Source organism: Durio zibethinus, chromosome 9 (assembly GCF_047325235.1).
Source record: "Durio zibethinus cultivar Kanyao isolate XHJ-2024 chromosome 9, ASM4732523v1, whole genome shotgun sequence".
Classification (NCBI taxonomy): domain Eukaryota; kingdom Viridiplantae; phylum Streptophyta; class Magnoliopsida; order Malvales; family Malvaceae; genus Durio; species Durio zibethinus.
In genome coordinates this window covers 25839644-25856997 of record NC_143170.1, presented here as the reverse complement: position 1 = coordinate 25856997, position 17354 = coordinate 25839644, and the positions used below count along the sequence as shown (strand labels likewise).

The following is a 17354-nucleotide window of genomic DNA, read 5'->3' as shown; positions in this document are numbered from 1 at the left end:
TTTATATATAAATTTTTTATTAATTTTAATTATATTTTAATTTTTTTTATAATTTTCATATTATATTTAAAATTATTGAACATAATTTTGGATAAACCTTTTTACTTGGAGAGACTTGATTCACTCCATTCTTACTTGACTTAAAAAAAAAAAAAATAACATTATTAAAATTTACAAATTTCATTATTACTTGTTAGTAAAAGAGGCGAATTAATTTCACTTCTATTTTAGGAGTGTTTAAATGGATGTTCAAACCGTTACATTTGACTTGTTTTGTTATTACTAGTAATTTATAATTGAATCGAAATAAAAGATTAAAGATATCAAAAAAATTAAATAGTTATAGAATTATAATTTTAAAATATTTTTTATCCTTTAGCCTATATAAATCATGATTTTTTTTTAATTAATAAACATATATTTTGGATTGAAAACTTGAGCTGATGAGATTATTGTACACTGTACTATGTGATATTGTCCTTGCAGAGTTTAAAGTTGAGAAAGCCAATGAAATGAATGTGGGAAGAACAAGGGGTCGGGTCGGTGAGTTTTCTCACCCCGAATTTGATCTAATTTTATAAATATAAAATTTGATTCCTAATCCGATTTAAATTTTTTTTATTCGAATTCGATTCGAATCCGACATTATATAAATTATATTCGATTTAATCTGATTTAAAATTAATAAAATATTATTTTTTAAATATAAATATATAAATAATTAAAAAATAATTTTTTTTATATAATATCGAATCAGATTAAATTGAATTTATCTAAAATTTAAATTCGATTCGAATCAAATTTTCACTTATTAATATTCGACCTTACTTGAATTTTTTTTATTTTAAATCGATTCTATAAAATCAAATCAGATTAAAATCTATCGATTTCAAATTAAACTGTCATCCCTACGAAGACAGCATCTGGTGATAGCAAATGGCACGTATATACAAAATGGAAAAGGCAAAGACCCTTTTTTTTCTGTTTTTGCTTTTTATGTTGGGCTACTTTATCGTCTCCACAAAAGCAAAAAATTTAAATTCTTCAACTGATCTTTCAAATTCAAAGGTGGATATCATCCATGAAACGTGGCTATATCATTAAGGCAACACAACTTGCCATACAAATCACTCATTCCTTGACAAAACTGTCTATGTTCTCTTATGTAAGGATTGTCTTTGATTCTTAAAAGACGAATCCCCGATTCGTAGATTTATGTCCCATGTTTAACACAATCTAAAGGTACCGGTCAGGTATTGGTGTTTTCTAATAAAACAAAAGCATATTAAAATCTATCGTATGGTGTTTGTTATAAGTAGATATAATATATTTATGTATTTATATTACATAAAATATTAAAATTTATATATTTGTATCGTATTTTATATAAAAATTATATATCATAATTTATATTAATATAAAAATATAAAAAAAATATTTTTTATTTTATTAAATATATATAATTATTATTATAATTTTAAATTATATCACTTTTATATTTTATTTTCGTATCATATTTATATCGTATCATTATATTATATTTTAAATTATAATATTCTTATAATCTACAGTTACTTATTTTCTCATAAATTCAATCGACTTTCTTTAATTTTAATATTTTTTTGAAGTTTCAATTCACTTTTATTTTCGTTCACATCTCCTCATAACTTAATAAAATTTAAATAAATTTAAATTTAAATTTAAATTTAAATTAATTAATTTATGTAATATTTTTTAAAAAATAACATCTAAATTCAAAATTAAAATTTTAATACATATAATTCTTTATTCTATCTCCAAAATATATATATATATATATTTAAGAACATAAATTTACTTGCTAGATTTTCGATGCCAACATAGAAACTCCAATGTTACCTAAATAAACGACGCGTAAAAGTCACATAATTTTAAGCATGTGAAAGTTTAAGTTATAATATAATTCGTGGTAAAAATAAAAATTATTTATTTTTATTTAAATTTATATATAATATTTTTGTTAATTTTAATTGTGTTTTAATACTTTTATATAATTTTGTGTTATATTTAAAATTATTTAACATAATTTTGGATAAATCTTTTTAATTTGATTCATTCCAATCTTGACTAAAAAAAATAATATCTATTAAAATCTACAAATTTAATTTTTTTTAGATCTTTTGATGTTTGATAAATATTTTGAATCTTGATTAATTTAAAATGAAATTAATCAAACCTTATAAAATGATAAATTCTCTCAATTTTTTTTTTTCATTCATAAAATTTAAAATCAAAATTTTACTTAAAAATTTTAAATTTTTTACCACTTAAATCAATAGATGTTGATAAATCTACAAATTTAATTATTACTTGTTAAAAGGTAGGCGAATTAATTTAACTTCTATTGTTTAAATGGATGTTCAAACAATTACATTTGGCTTGTTTTATTATTACTAGTAATTTATAAAGTCCAATTTTTGTTTATTTATTCATCAAAATTCAATAATTTTCTTAAGTAGCAACAGTCGCTGACCGGGTTTAGCTGTTGCACGTGCAACCATCATTGACAAAAACCGTCTATGTGTAATAAATGCGCAATAGAATCACGTTCTTCCAGTCATCTCTCACTGAACAGTACGCTAGCATCGTCACGTCCACAAAATCCACCGGAACAGTCAACTGCAGAGTAATAAAAACATAAACTAAAAAGCACCCACGTGTACTACACTGTATGGTAACAGCCGTAATCCTCGTGTGAATGCACCAACAAAATTATAGGACTAGAACACTGGATCGCCTCTCTTTCCTTTAAAAGTCGGCCTTACCCACCAAGAAACTTCCGGGCACAAAAATAACAGTAAAAAAAAAAAAAAAACGGGGCTGAGTTGCCAGAAAAGCTCTCAGCCTAAAATATGAGTCTTGTAGAGGAAGATTGAAGAGAAATAAAAGAGAATACGTAGAGGATTTTGGTCGGTGCGAGAAACGAAGGACGGAGAACCAAACGCGACGCTCCGGAGTTTCTCTTCAACTTCTCCGATTCGATTTCAGTTTCCCAGCTGATACTTCTTTTTCCTTTCTTTTTCAATTGTAGTTTCTTTTTTTGGAGTACATTTTTTTTTGTTTTGTTTTGCGGCAATGTCCGACGAGACGTCGTCGTCTTCTGGAATCGTCTTAGAAGGAATTGATGACGTGGAAGACTACCATTGGGTGAGAACTTCTTGTTCTTCGGAGGATTGTTTGGATGCTGAGAAACTGTAGGGAAATAGAATACAGAGCATGCTTTTTTTATTTTTCGATAAAAATGTTTTTCTATTTACTTTAATATGGAAAGTTTGGTTCCTTGCTTTCTTTTACAACTGAATTTAGGAGAATAAAGAGAATGAAAATTTATTTACTAGAATCTTAGTATTGAACAAAGTTGGTCCTTTTTTTTTTATGGCTAAGAGAACAATAATATATGTTCTGTTGCGCTAAGTTTCTTAGTTGAGATAAATTTTGTATTTTTATTTATTACTCTTTCATTTTTAGATATTAAAGAGCTAAGACTGAAGGAAATATTATGAAGTTTCCATCAGTTTCCTGCATTTTCTTGGAGAGCAAACAGTTGTACTCATTCCGTTTTCTCATACTTCTTCAAACTTGTTTGTTTTGGTTGTGGTTATCTTAGAATTGTTTGGTAGCTGACAACAATGTGGTAAAGGACACGAAATTTAACTGTCTTCGTTATTTGTTTTGCTGAAAATTCCTAGGAAACTAACATAGAATTCAAAATTTTCATTCTTAACTTTAAATTATCTACTTTTAACTGGATAATGTATTGACTTTATTGGCACATTAAATTTTGGTCAAAATAAATAATAAAGAAAATAGCTGATATATATTGGTTATAATAGCTGTAATGACTGCGAATCTGCAACCAAAAAAAGCGATGATCTGTCCCTTTGAAGTTAGTCTTTGTTTAGAATAAGAGTTGAGGTTTTAGTTCATCTATGTGTTTTCTAATAATTTATGAAATATCTACTCTAGTTATTGTGCATATTTGCCTGCAAAGAGTTTGTGATTTTAAGATTATATTTGGGCTATTTAATGCACATTGGTTGAAGTGTAGGCAAATGAAGGAGTGGGATCATTGCCATGGGACCGATATAGTCATGTTTATGATCATGTGCAAAATGGAAACCAAGCATTCCGAGAGAATCGTTTTGAGGAGGTTCGACTTCTATTTGCATAATGGCTCTTTTAATTTTGGTTGCTTTCTTCCATTTTGTTGACGGTTTAATAGAATTTGTTTCCTCTGGCATGGTATTTTTCTGCTACGAGTTTCTTTGCATTTTAAACACTAATAAGGTAGTTTTATCTCTTTAGGTCTTGAAAATGGAAATGATAACCCAAATAGTTTGAAGGGCTTAATTAGATGGATCCTATTGATGTTCATGCAGGGTACTATTCATTGCATTGAAATGCCCTAATAGTATCTTTATTGGAGAACGATTATAGCAAATTGAATTTGTGATCTGCAAAATGTTTTGACTTGTTGCAATTGGTAATTGTCATTTTTCTTATTTGGAGCGCTTTCGTTACTAATTTCAAAACTCTGACACATATTTCTAGGGCAAGGATGCTGTGGGGTTGAAGTAGTTGTAGGGTAATTAAATAAGGAAAAGAAAAGAAAAGAGATTAATGGTTTGTATGCAGTCTTAGGATAGTAGATTATCCTTGTGAAAGGTTAAGAAACCACATCTTTAGGACTGTAGTATGCGGTATTCATCTTGCCTGTGGGGTATTAAGATTGACCTCTATCGTATGATAAACTTAAGTTTCATTTATGAATTTTCATTAGATGACTGAGTTTTTCATGAGATAGCGTACTTCAAAATGGTGATCATGGTCAAGGTTTCTTAATATGAGATTCTTAGAGGAGTAGGAAGAAAAGCGGACAACAGTTTTTTCTTGAGTTTAGCTTTTAAGGTAACTCCACATGCCTCATGCTTTGTTACTCATCTGGTTTTTCCATGTCTTTGGCCACAATCATTGAAAGATGGACTTGTGTGTATCTCTTGTGTTGGATGCCTCACATTTCTAAAGTTGCATATTGCTGCTATAGAAAAACTAGAATTTCCTAATTTTCATAAAGAAAAAAGATTGGTGAAACTGCTTGCACTAAAATCTTTGACTTGGGAGTGGTCTAGCATGAGAAATATATATATATTTTTTTTTGGGGGGGGGGGGGGGGGAAGGGGGAGGAGAAATTAGGCTATAGTAAACACGTCTGTTTTACCCCCCCAAAAAAATCTATGTAACAAATTATCGAATCTTACGTAGATCTGGTTACATATTAAGTACCATGGTTTGGCTTCTATAATTTTTTTTTTCTTGCATTAGATTTCTTGAGTCTCATCATTGGGATTGGTTAAGGTGTGTAAATATTTCTGTGTATGACATCCAAAGTTTCCTAATAAATTGTTTTCAATGTTGTTTTGCACCCTTTTCTGTGCTTGTTTCTTCTGATGATTGAAACAACAATGGAAAAATTTTCATAAGAATTATATTTTTGGTTACTTGTTTATATTGTTGTTGTTCCTTTGCGGATAAATAGCATTCTTCATTCAGGCAATCAACAATTACTCAAGGGCCAATAATATGAAACCTGGTGATCCTGTTATTCTCGGTAACAGAAGTGCTGCCTACATGCGGTTAGGTTTTGTCAATATTTATTTTCATTGTGTTGCAGAGATGCATACATAAATAGATATTGATATAACATACATGCATATGCATGTATATACTTTTTTTATTCTCACACTCGTTTGGCTTTGCTTGAAGAAGTTCTGTACTACCAGTCAATTATGATGGAGGATTTGTGGCAATTCTTATGCAGGATTAGTCTATTTCTGAAACGTAGATCTCCAACAGCTTCTGAATATAGACCATTGAATGGGCTGGACATGACAACACTTGCTGAAGTATGCTGGTTGCTTTAATCCTTAAATGGCGCAGAAGAATATTTTGTACTTTATCACCCTTACAGACATTCTGAAAAAGTGAAACTTTTTAACATTTATTTCAGCTTGCTCTTAAGGATGCTGAGAGGTTAATAAGCTTGCAGAATGATGCAGTAAGATCCTATATCTTAAAGGCTAATGCTCTCATTTTGGTAAGTGATGGATTGCTTTATTTGCATTTTTTTCCCTCTTTTTTAAAAAATTTTTTTTATCAAGATTTATATAAGGGATCCAAGTTAAAAGTCCTATGGGCCTCTTTCTGTAGATCTTATTATGCTTAATAACACATGCACATGTATATGTCTATGCTGTCTTGGTTTCTTCAGCATTTATGTTGTTTTGACTATGCAGTTTACACATGCACATACAAAGGGGTCCAAGGCTCCAAGCTACAAGTCCTATGGGCTTCGCTAAGCACATCTCGTTATGCTTAATTTACACGTGTGCACGCACACGTACATGTCTATACCGTCTTGGTTTTCTCCAGCATGTGTTTTGTTTTGACCATGCAGTTGGAAAGATATGAAATAGCACGAGATATTATTCTTTCTGGTCTTCAACTCGATCCTTTCAGGTAGTTTATGATTTATTCTAAATTGACATCTATTAGTTAGAAACTTTTACAATCTGAATGATTCTTTTGTCCTGGTAATATATAGTGACATTCTCCGGGCTTCTCTTCGGAGTTTGGAGAGAATGCCTTCCAGTTTGATGCGGACTAGAGGCCATGAGGGCCCTGAACGCACTGATGACTTTGATTGCACACTTTGTCTGAAGTTACTATATGAACCTATAACAACACCTTGTGGGCATTCTTTTTGCCGCTCTTGTTTATTTCAGTCAATGGATCGTGGTAAGCATTTACGGTTGTTGATTCCAGTTCTTTTACTTTTTATCACTATACTATTATCTGACCTTGTACTAAAATGATAGGCAACAAATGTCCATTGTGTCGAACAGTGCTCTTCATCAGTCCTAGAACATGTGCAATAAGGTAAGCTTCTATCAGTTGAAGTGGCTTTGTTAGGATAATGAGAAGGAATCACGATCTCCAACCTCTGGGGTTTGCACTAGCTCATGTAATTAGTTGAGAAGCAATTATTCATGGTTTCCACATAGGAGATACAATAGGCTGCTAATGACTAGTTTACCATTGCCCTTTTACTTGAAGACTTTTGTTTTTGTTGTTCTCATGGAGCACAATGATAGAAGTTATGAATCCTAAGGTCCCAGTTGCTTCGATTGGTATATGAAAACCTTTTTCTGGACCCATTAATACATAAAGTAGTGTGCATATCTGCATATGTTCCATGATTACTGACCATGGAAATTGTCTTCTATCTGAACTTTTTAACGTTCTGCTATGTGCTAATTTCTGTTTCCTTCTTTGAAAGGTTTCAATACTGCTTTATCATGGTTTTCTGTTTTATGGACTACTATTAATAACATTACTTGTTTGATAGTGTAACACTAAACAACATCATACAAAAGAACTTCCCAGAAGAATATGCTGAAAGGAAGTCAGAGCATGATAGTCTGATCAATCTTGGTAATGATCTGATACCTCTTTTCGTCATGGATGTTGTCATCCCTTGTCAGAAGTTTCGACTCCACATATTTGAACCCCGGTACAGACTTATGGTGAGTTTCATATGTTGTCTAGTTTCATACATTATCTAATCTTAATAGTGTCAATCCAAATCTATGTTGGCAGTGGAAAATTTTGTGGCTTCTTACTATTCATATGAGCCTCTTGGGAGAGTTGCTCTTGTTCTAAATTCAAGCTGGGTTGAGTTTGCTGGCTGCCAGCAAGCTCTGTCCATTTCAATGTTATTTCCTCTTTCCTTTTAACATATCGTGGCAAAATCTTATATAAAAATTTCTGAATGTGACCTCTTAGAAGAATCATTCTGTCAGAAATTATTTGGTATGTAGTTCGGCAAGGCATACAGCGTAGTTAGCCTGGTAGTGGTTTCTCAATGATTATTTAATTGGTCTGTTTTTCTATTTGGTTGTTGAGGCAAGCAATAGCCTTCAAAGTAGATGCTCAACTATGTAACACCTTATGAGCTGTATTTTTGCTGTTGATGAGCTATAGGTTAGCAATTGCTAGTCACATGGTCATACTTTCCGTGCATCACATGTGGAAGCTGATTACTTCCTCTGTCTTAGGGGGATTGCTTTTGGATTTGGAATGCGGAAAAGAGAATTGTTAGCTCAGTTTTCATAATTAACAGCTGTCTGAGTTGTTCATCTTACCTTTAAAGCTTACTTCTACATGCATATTTTTTCCCTTGATCGTGAGGATTTATTTTTATTTGCTTGAAAACAGGTGAGGAGAGTAATGGAAGGGAATCACAGGATGGGAATGGTGGGCCTTTTTTACTGGTTCTTTGTTCTTCCTTTTGTCAAGGCATGTTGAATGGCCAAAAGTTCCTCACTATTTCTGTTTTTGGTTGGTCCATTATAAATGTAGGGCATCCGTGATCCTGCTACAGATACCATTGCTGATTTTGCTTGTGAAGTGGAGATCACTGAGTAGGTGGCTTGTACACCTTTTTTTTATTTTTTAATCCTAGAGCTTTGCAACATAGCTTATTTTTTAGAAGATTATGTTTTTAACTTTATGATCTTGTCACGTGCTCTAAATATGTAGATGTGAGCCACTTCCTGATGGACGCTTTTTTCTAGAGGTGAGCATTATCAACTTTCCTTTTCCTTTCATGCAATGACTTTTTTTCTGTGTTATATGCACATAAAGTTATAAAATAGCTTTTATTTATTTACCATTCCTCCATCTCAAAATTTTTGTTCCTTTTGGAAAGGCTCAAATTTTAGGAACAAAATAATAAAGATTATTCCTTAAATAAAATAATAAAATTTTTGCTTGGTCATAGTCGGGGTTTTAGGTTGCCCACAATATGAGAAATGTTGAGTACTAAGTCCTTAAATAAATGTTTATTGACCTTTCATGGTGGACAAATAATTTTGGATAGACGAATAAATAATGGAAGTACTAATTTTCATGCATCTAAACTAGAGTATCACTTCAAATCAAATGAATGTGATGAATGTATTCATATGGTTGCCTCTTCCTAGCTTGTGGTTCAGTCAAGATGAACTTTGAAAAAGAAATCTTACTTCTTTCTGTTCTTAACTCTTACATTTGCGTACTAATAATGATTTTTTATCTTCTTTCTCTATGATCAAAAGTGTCTTTATTCATAGAAGTTGAACAAGTCGTTTCCTTTCTTATTAAAGCTTTCTTCACACAACTTTTCTTTTGTTTAATTTAACAATGGCCATAGTCAATTAGTCATTGCACATTAGACAGGATTTAAGTAGGGAATCTTGAAAAACCTGTAGATAGTTTTGGAAAGCTGAGCTTCATTTTGTGATTTCACCTGAGGCAAAATGCTGTAGCCTGTACAACCCTCCCAAAAGGGTAAAATGATTTTGATTGCATCTATTTTGGAGGTTGCTTTGAGGAATCTGGTTTCACTCATCTGCAGACTATATTTTGGTTTGAATCTCCATGGATATATTCACCAATGAAATAAGTGGAGTTTTTGTATATTGCACCTAGCTTTAGAAACTTCTGTGAGGCTGGATACTTTCTAGTTGCTTGTTAGTAACTTGATGGTCATATCCTACAATCAGCGGCATGTCTTCCAGAATTGAACATCTTTTCTAATGCATTACTAGCTTAGATTTAGGTATGCGAGTAGATCACCAAGCTCTTCTTTTAATTATGAGTAACAGAAAGAAATTTGTGATTTTTCTGTTCAGACCATTGATTCAATAATATTATTTGCATCTTTCTGATTTTCAAGTTTTTTCAGCTGAACCTGTAAGAAAGTAAAAAGAGGCTCCTAGATAAAGCCTTTTTCCTTTTGGTTAATGATAGATAATTTGATCCATGATAAAACAGTCTCCTCTTCCATGCTTCTGATTTTTCTGTTCAGACCATTGATTCAATAATATTATTTGCATCTTTCTGATTTTTAAGTTTTTTCAGCTGAACCTGTAAGAAAGTAAAAAGAGGCTCCTAGAAAAAGCCTTTTTCCTTTTGGTGAATGATAGATAATTTGGTCCATGATAAAACAGTCTCCTCTTCCATGCTTATGTTGGACCCAAAATCTTTAGCAATCTCTGCCTCGTACATGATATGTTTATATTTAATTCTAGCAAAAAAAAACCATATTCATATATTTATATGAAGTAAATGGCATGCAGATTGAAAGTCGCCGGAGATTTCGCATCCTCAGATTTTGGGACCAAGATGGGTTAGTTTTCTCATAATTGGGTCATGTATATCATATGTTTTTTCTCAGTTTCTAATATTGATGCCTACTTGATTTTGTCGTGGGACTTCATACTTTTGTAATGTTTACAGATATCGAATGGCAGAGGTTGAGTGGGTACAAGACATACCACCAACAGATGCAAGAGATAGAGAAGATGTATGATTATCTCTATTGTTGTTGCCAATCTGTTTTCCTTGTTAATTTCTGAAAGGATAAAATGAAGCAAGATACATTAAATTACAGAAAACAATAGACTGCAAGGAGGTGAAATTTGTTTGTTTTCAGTTTGCACTTTTTACTAAAGGGAAGCATCTTGGGGATGAATATTAACCATTTATAACCTCCAAAAGAGGGAAAATTTGTATCTAATAGATGCTTTGTATGTAAGACAGCACTGGAATGGTTCATCATCTTCTTTTCAGTACCTCATGGTTGAGTATCTTCTGGGTAGTGGCAGGTTAGGGCTTGGGATTGATGCTTTTAAAGAAAGAAGTAAAGTGGTAGATTTAATATCTTCTTATTCTTCTTCTTGTTGTCCAGACCCCCACCCGTTCTTTTTATTGGGAGGGAAAGATATAGAAGGGTTTCTGAAGGGGTTAAAGTCATGCTTACCAAAGCTTTTAGATACATGGTTTCACACTCTAGTTTTGGTAGATATGACCGATTTGTTTGTAATCGTTAGCCTACGTGGATTAGTACCTGCTTGATGCCTTTCTATTTTGTTCTTCAATCACTGAAAAAGATAAATAATTTTTTCATATTGAATTTGTTATTATTAGTATCATAAGGTGGTTAAGCTATGTGTTGCCATTAAATATTGATAGCCTTGAATGACACAATCACACCCACCTCATGTTATTCATATTGGTTTTTATTATTATTTTTATTTTGTTTTTATACATGCATTGTTTGTGATTTTGTGTAATGTCTTTGATACTTACAGTTGCAGGAGTCGACAAATAATGCTGCAGCATTTGCTCGGTCATGGTTAGATACAGCAAAAGAAGCAACACGAGGTAAGACTCTTTAGGATACTTTGAGAATTAAAAATCATACCTCAGTTTGACGTCCTGTTATTGGTACTTCTCTAATATCAATTCATTTTAGGACAAATTTCTTTGAAATTGGGCTATAGTCTCATGTCACTTCCCCCCCTCCCTCGCCGGTTTTCTTGAGGCTGACTGATGTAATTTTATCTTATTATGTACTAAAATGGCAAATCCTGACATGTTCAATCAATTTAAGGTTTAGGGTTTTTTTGCGATGATTTTACTTTGTTGATAATCCTCTTTCAGTTGAGTTTTCCATGATGTGAGTTGTTTCAACAGCTAAAGATTGCTGAGATACAGAGTGAATAAAATCTCATGTTCTCGTTATTCTAGAGGGAAATAATTGTTCTAAAATTGTGGTTTTATCGCCCTGAGTTTTCTTTAAATTGAAGATCCAAATTTACTGATGAACTTGTTACGGTTAAAAAGACATTTCTTTTTTACTTCAAGTTGATTCGAATTACTGGAATTGAAACCAATTAAATCACCATAAATCTGTGTAGTTTTACTTCCTCTATGACATGCTACCACAATTCCTGACTTGTGCACAGATCAAAGAAGGCTCGAGACACTCTATAATGTTGAGGTAATGATGCCCAATCCGCAAGATCCTGAACGCTTCAGTTTCTGGGTACAGTCCTCCCATTATATGGTTTTGCAGGTTTTAGTTATTATCGATAATTTAAAGTGACTGCTAACTTATATACCCCGGTGCAGCTCGCTACTCTGTCGAATCGAAGGCCGTCAGAAAGATTGGAACTCCTGCGAATCAGAGACACGGGAGAGGTATGATTTTCCAGTCACATTGTAAGGCGGGTAAAAATCTTATAAAGAGCTCTCCATTTTAAACAACCATTTTATTTTGCAGAGAATAAGACGGGGACTAATATATCTCAGACTAGAAGGACGAGGTCGTAGGTAGAGTACAATGATATGTGAGTTTTAAGTTTTTATTGACAATATTCAAGGTTTATTTTATATTGATTCAATATTATTTGGGCCACATAATAAAAGATTGTGGATCCCAATTTTTGTTGTAAAGTCAATAGTTGCAACCAAGTTTTTCTTAATAATAATGGTAATACTTTTTTTTATTCGATAACCTATTATTAAATTTGATAATTTTACACTAAAAAAATTGATATGATTTAAAATTTTAATAAAAATTATATTTAGATTCGACAAAAATAATATAATGTATTTTTTTTTTTTTTTGTGTTAATGGAATTGTTATATGATAATTTTTAGGTTTTATACACATTTTACATGAACAAATTTACCTATCAAGAAATATCCCATATTCTTTCTACCTCTTTTAGTAAATATTCTAATTTTGATATGCTGATTTGAAGCAAAGGGACCCAAATCTGTCGATAATGTCACACTAAAACCATATTAGCTCTGTGCTTATGCTGTGGAAAAAGAGATAGAAAGTATTGAGTGGGTGAGCATTGAAAGCTGCTCAAATAAAGAAAGGCACACGAGGGTATGCGCTACCAACTTCCCTTTCGCCTCCCCTCCTCTGTCTGTTGTTAAAGCTAAAATAGTGACAAAGTGGTTTTAAAGGGCCCAACGCATAGCTCGCTATTTGTTTCATATACTTATCATGTAATCTTATATCTCCTTTTACCGAGTCCTAGACCCTCATTCATCAAACAATAACAAAAACAAAAACAGATGAAAGATAACTCATTAAGATATAGATTACAGCTTTGCACGTTTGTTACTACATGCTTCCAACAAACTACCTTTTGCTTAACTGTCTTCCTACCATTTTGTCCATACAAATTCCTTGTTGGTATTCTCTCCCTCTTTCCTTGCCTTTGCCATTCACCACCAAAGAACCAGCATGTCCACACCATCACCACCACTGTCACCGCCACATTAGCGTACCGTGGTTTCTGGCCACTGCCTTTAGCAATGGGGGGAGATCATCATAGGCTAGCAAGGCCTCTACATGTCTCCTCCCTTTCTTTTTTCTTCATTTTCCTATACCTCCTTTTGTTAAACCATTCAATCTTTGTGTTGGCAAAAGATGGAGATGTTAATCAGAAAACTTCTGCTCCTGCCCCTTCTCCCGTTGTTTCTTCTTTTTCAGCTGCATTTCGGCCTTCTGATAACTATCTTATCGATTGTGGATCTTCTACCGAAACAAAGCTTGATGATGGACGAACATTCAAGTCAGATTCTCAAACAAGTGGTTACCTATCGACCAGTGAAGATGTGCAAGTGTCAATTGATTCTATTCCCAGCAGTGCCTTCTCCAATTCTACCCCTTCGTCCATTCAGGATTTATATAAAACTGCAAGGATTTTCCTTGATCATTCAACATACACATTTTTCATATCCAAGCCAGGGAAACATTGGGTTCGTCTCTACTTTTACCCGCTTCCTCACCCTCAGTATGATCTAAAAACTGCAGTTTTCACTATCCATACAAATAAGTTTGTCCTTTTACATGACTTCTCTGTGACTGATTATTCTAAGGTGGTTTTCAAGGAATATCTTGTTAATGCTACTGAACATTTCTCCCTCATTTTCAAGCCCAAAAAGAATTCTTACGCATTCATCAATGCCATTGAGATCGTATCTATCCCTGATGAACTTCTCTCTGATTCAGCATCTTCAGTACCCCAAGGTAACTCTGTCAACGGCTTGCTAAATTATGCTTTAGAAGTGTCCTATCGATTGAATATGGGAGGGCCGACCTTAACTCCAAAAAATGATACATTGTCAAGGACATGGGTACCCGATGCCCCATATAATGAGTTTCGTCAAGGCGCTGAAGCCGTGAGTGTGACAGCTTCAAATATCAAATACGAGCCTGATAAACGGATGACTCAATTGGTTGCTCCGAATCTGGTTTATGCAACTGCAGAAAGGATGACAACCGAGGCATATGCTGAATCTGTGGCACCGAATTTCAATCTCACTTGGGTGATGAATGCTGATGCAAGTTTTTCCTATCTCATCAGAATGCACTTTTGTGACATTGTGAGCAAGTCCCGCAATGACTTGTACTTCAACGTATATATAAACGGCTTAATGGGGGTGTCAGGTCTTGATCTCACAACCAAAGCTGGTGACTTGGCCACCGCATATTACACAGATTTTGTGCTCAATGCCACTGCCATCACAAATGATTCCATCGTGGTTCAAGTTGGTCCAGCACCCGATGGTGGTCTGCCTAATGCCATCATCAATGGCTTGGAGGTCATGAAGATGAGCAACATAGCTGATAGCTTGGATGGTTTATTTGCTATTGATGGTTCATATAAGGGGGGATCTAGCAAATTGAAAGTTGTTGCAATTTCAGGCCTAGCTATGGGATTATTAGCAATGTTCTTTCTTGGAATTGTTTGTATTAGGTGGAAGAAACGGCCTCATGATTGGCAAAAGCGAAATAGCTTCTCATCATGGCTTCTACCTATTCAAGGTAGCCACACTAGTTTCTTAAGCAGCAAGAGTAGCTCCAGGAAATCTAGCATCTTCGGCTCCAGAAAAAGTAAGAGTGGATACTCCAGTTTTTACTCTAATAAGGGTTTTGGGAGGTTCTTCACTTTGAATGAGTTAAAAAACGCAACTCAGAATTTTGATGAGAAGACAGTTATTGGTGTTGGAGGGTTTGGGAAAGTGTTTCTTGGGGCTCTAGAAGATGGAATCAAGATTGCTATCAAAAGAGGAAACCAGGGTTCAGAACAAGGCATAAACGAATTCCAGACAGAAATACAAATGCTTTCCAAGCTCAGGCATCGCCATCTTGTATCACTCATAGGGTTCTGTGATGAGGAATCAGAGATGATTCTGGTTTATGAATATATGGCTAATGGTCCACTTCGTGACCATCTCTACGGCTCAAACAAACCAACTTTGTCCTGGAAACAACGGCTTGATATTTGCATTGGTGCAGCTCGAGGATTGCATTATCTCCACACTGGTGCAGCACAAGGAATTATCCACCGTGACGTAAAGACTACAAATATACTTCTTGATGAGAATTTTGTAGCCAAAGTGTCAGATTTCGGCCTTTCAAAAGCTGCACCTATGGAGCAAGGCCATGTTAGCACTGCAGTGAAGGGTAGCTTTGGCTATCTTGATCCTGAATACTTCAGGAGCCAACAGCTTACTGAGAAATCTGATGTTTACTCTTTTGGTGTACTCCTTTTTGAGGTTTTATGTGCAAGGGCAGTTATTTGTCCAGGGCTCCCAAGGGAGCAGGTTAGTTTGGCCGAGTGGGCCATGCAGTGGCATAGGAAAGGCATGATTGAGAAGATAGTTGACCCAAAAATTGCAGGGAGCGTTAGTGAAGGATCACTCAAAAAGTTTGCAGAAGCTGCAGAGAAATGTTTAGCAGAATATGGAGTTGATAGACCTAGCATGGGAGATGTGTTATGGAACTTAGAATATTCACTACAGCTTCAAGAGGCTTCCTCACAGATTGAACCACCAGAAGATAAGAGCAACCTTATTGTTTTGGAAAATCCAAGTGAAAATGATGACTTCATAGCCAACCCTGCGGCTGCGGCTCGTGCTGCTGCTGCTATTAGTGATGATTCTGATGTAACAGTTGGTTCTCAGCTACATTTTCCTCATGTGGGAAATGTCCAGGGAAGGTAAAAAAAATCAAATGGGAATCGGCAGAATTTGAAACCCATGTCGATAACTCTTTTAGCAGTGAGGGGTTTGCTTCATAGCTTTCATTCAAGTTGGAAATTCATCACAATCCTTTCCCCAACTCCTAAAATGCTTTTGTTTTGTTTGTAGAATGTGTTGTGCAGATCTTTTTTAGTGCTTTTGTTTTTCTATCAAGGCTTGTTGCATAGTAATGAAACCAAAAAAATAAAAATAAAAATAAAACTTGTGAGCTTCGACTTCAATATTTGTTGTATAGCAGCCGAGCAGCACTCCTGGTACTTAATTTGTATGCCATGGTGGGAGGATTCCGACCGTGCCTTGGTGCTGCTTTATGATTGGAAATCTACGTCCAAATCAAGTCCTATTAAAATGGATTCATATTGTGATAAGGGATTGTTCCATTTTGATATGCAAAAGAAACAAAAGTCCAAATGAGCAACGTTATTCTCTCCCCCTCAATGTGTTAAATATCAACTTTCTTCCAGTTTTTGAAAAAAATTTGCCGACATTCTTTATCAATTTTCAATGCTACAATACTGACCAGTGGTTGAATAAATGAACCATTTCTGTTTTTTCTGTTTTTTCTTTAGGGTAAAAAAAAAAGATCAGTCATCCATGCCATGTCAAATCCAGGTTGTATCTAACTGCAAACGTGCTTGCATGCATTTCCACGTTTATCATTCAATGAATGCTATTCCACTAAATAATAAGTTATTCTTGGCTGAGACCCCAAAATGGCAATCTATTACTTGTCTATTCCCTTTTCCTAAGAAACAATTTTTTTTTATTGTATACTTTTTGAAATTTCAAAATTATCCGATTATTATGCATATTTATATGATTTTTTTTTTTATCATTCTCTAAATTTTATCCTTTTTTTTTTATCTTAATTTACAAAAAATTATAATAGTAAAATAATATACTTTTCTCTTTTTTTTTTTTTTAAATTTTATCAACAATGAATGAAAGCAATTATTTTTTTTATCAATTTTTTCATAACTTTCAACTTTTTTCTTTTTCAAAATCTCCATCTTTTCTTGCTTCCATTCACTCTACTAAACAAAATCTTAGGATGTGTTGTAAGGTAATAACTTTACAAGCCGGTCATTGTTTGATAAATATTTAATATAATTGTTCAAAGTAAATTGGAAATTTCCGGTAGAAACCTTCAAGGGGAAATGGAAAGGAACCTAGAGGGAAGAGATGCATGCAAGTAGTACTAGAAATTGCAACACATTATAAAGCATAAACCTTTGGATGCCTGAATTTTCCATGGTTTAGATAGCTTAAAGAAATTCTAGCAAATCAACATGGAATAGAAATGCAAGTATTTCAATTGTTGACAATATTTCTAGAATTTAGCTTCTGCAATTTAAGTCAGA

At 33.6% G+C, this 17354-nt stretch overlaps 2 protein-coding genes across 10 annotated transcripts; both read left to right on the top strand.

The window, feature by feature from the left end:
• The first annotated feature begins 2820 nt into the window (after positions 1-2820).
• Positions 2821-12431, top strand: LOC111303482 (uncharacterized). Of its 9 annotated transcripts, XM_022899787.2 has the most exons (18): positions 2821-3186; positions 4088-4189; positions 5590-5672; positions 5858-5942; positions 6047-6133; positions 6494-6555; positions 6641-6834; positions 6915-6975; positions 7445-7622; positions 8314-8352; positions 8458-8519; positions 8638-8674; positions 10218-10267; positions 10378-10444; positions 11232-11304; positions 11889-11968; positions 12055-12123; positions 12206-12431. In XM_022899787.2, exons 1-18 carry the CDS (start codon positions 3115-3117, stop codon positions 12257-12259), a joined length of 1455 nt encoding a protein of 484 aa, XP_022755522.2. In that variant the 5' UTR covers positions 2821-3114; the 3' UTR covers positions 12260-12431. The 9 variants fall into 9 exon arrangements, 8 of the variants coding, with proteins under 8 accessions (XP_022755522.2, XP_089622104.1, XP_089622101.1 ...); XM_089765978.1 differs by lacking the exon at positions 5590-5672; XM_089765975.1 differs by lacking the exon at positions 5590-5672 and having other exon boundaries at positions 2821-3233.
• Positions 12432-12515: 84 nt separating this feature from the next.
• Positions 12516-17301, top strand: LOC149516903 (putative receptor-like protein kinase At5g61350). The gene has a single exon (XM_089765973.1). It carries the CDS (start codon positions 13015-13017, stop codon positions 15952-15954), a length of 2940 nt encoding a protein of 979 aa, XP_089622099.1. The 5' UTR covers positions 12516-13014; the 3' UTR covers positions 15955-17301.
• The last annotated feature ends 53 nt before the right edge of the window (positions 17302-17354 follow it).

Bases quoted from the DNA above. Each gene is read 5' to 3' on its own strand.
- LOC149516903 (XM_089765973.1), top strand. From the start codon at position 13,015: ATGAAAGATAACTCATTAAGATATAGATTACAGCTTTGCACGTTTGTT.
- LOC111303482 (XM_022899787.2), top strand. From the start codon at position 3,115: ATGTCCGACGAGACGTCGTCGTCTTCTGGAATCGTCTTAGAAGGAATT. The intron at 6,134-6,493 runs GTAAGTGATGGA...TTGACCATGCAG, and splicing joins AGGCTAATGCTCTCATTTTG to TTGGAAAGATATGAAATAGC. The intron at 11,969-12,054 runs GTACAGTCCTCC...ACCCCGGTGCAG, and splicing joins CTGAACGCTTCAGTTTCTGG to CTCGCTACTCTGTCGAATCG.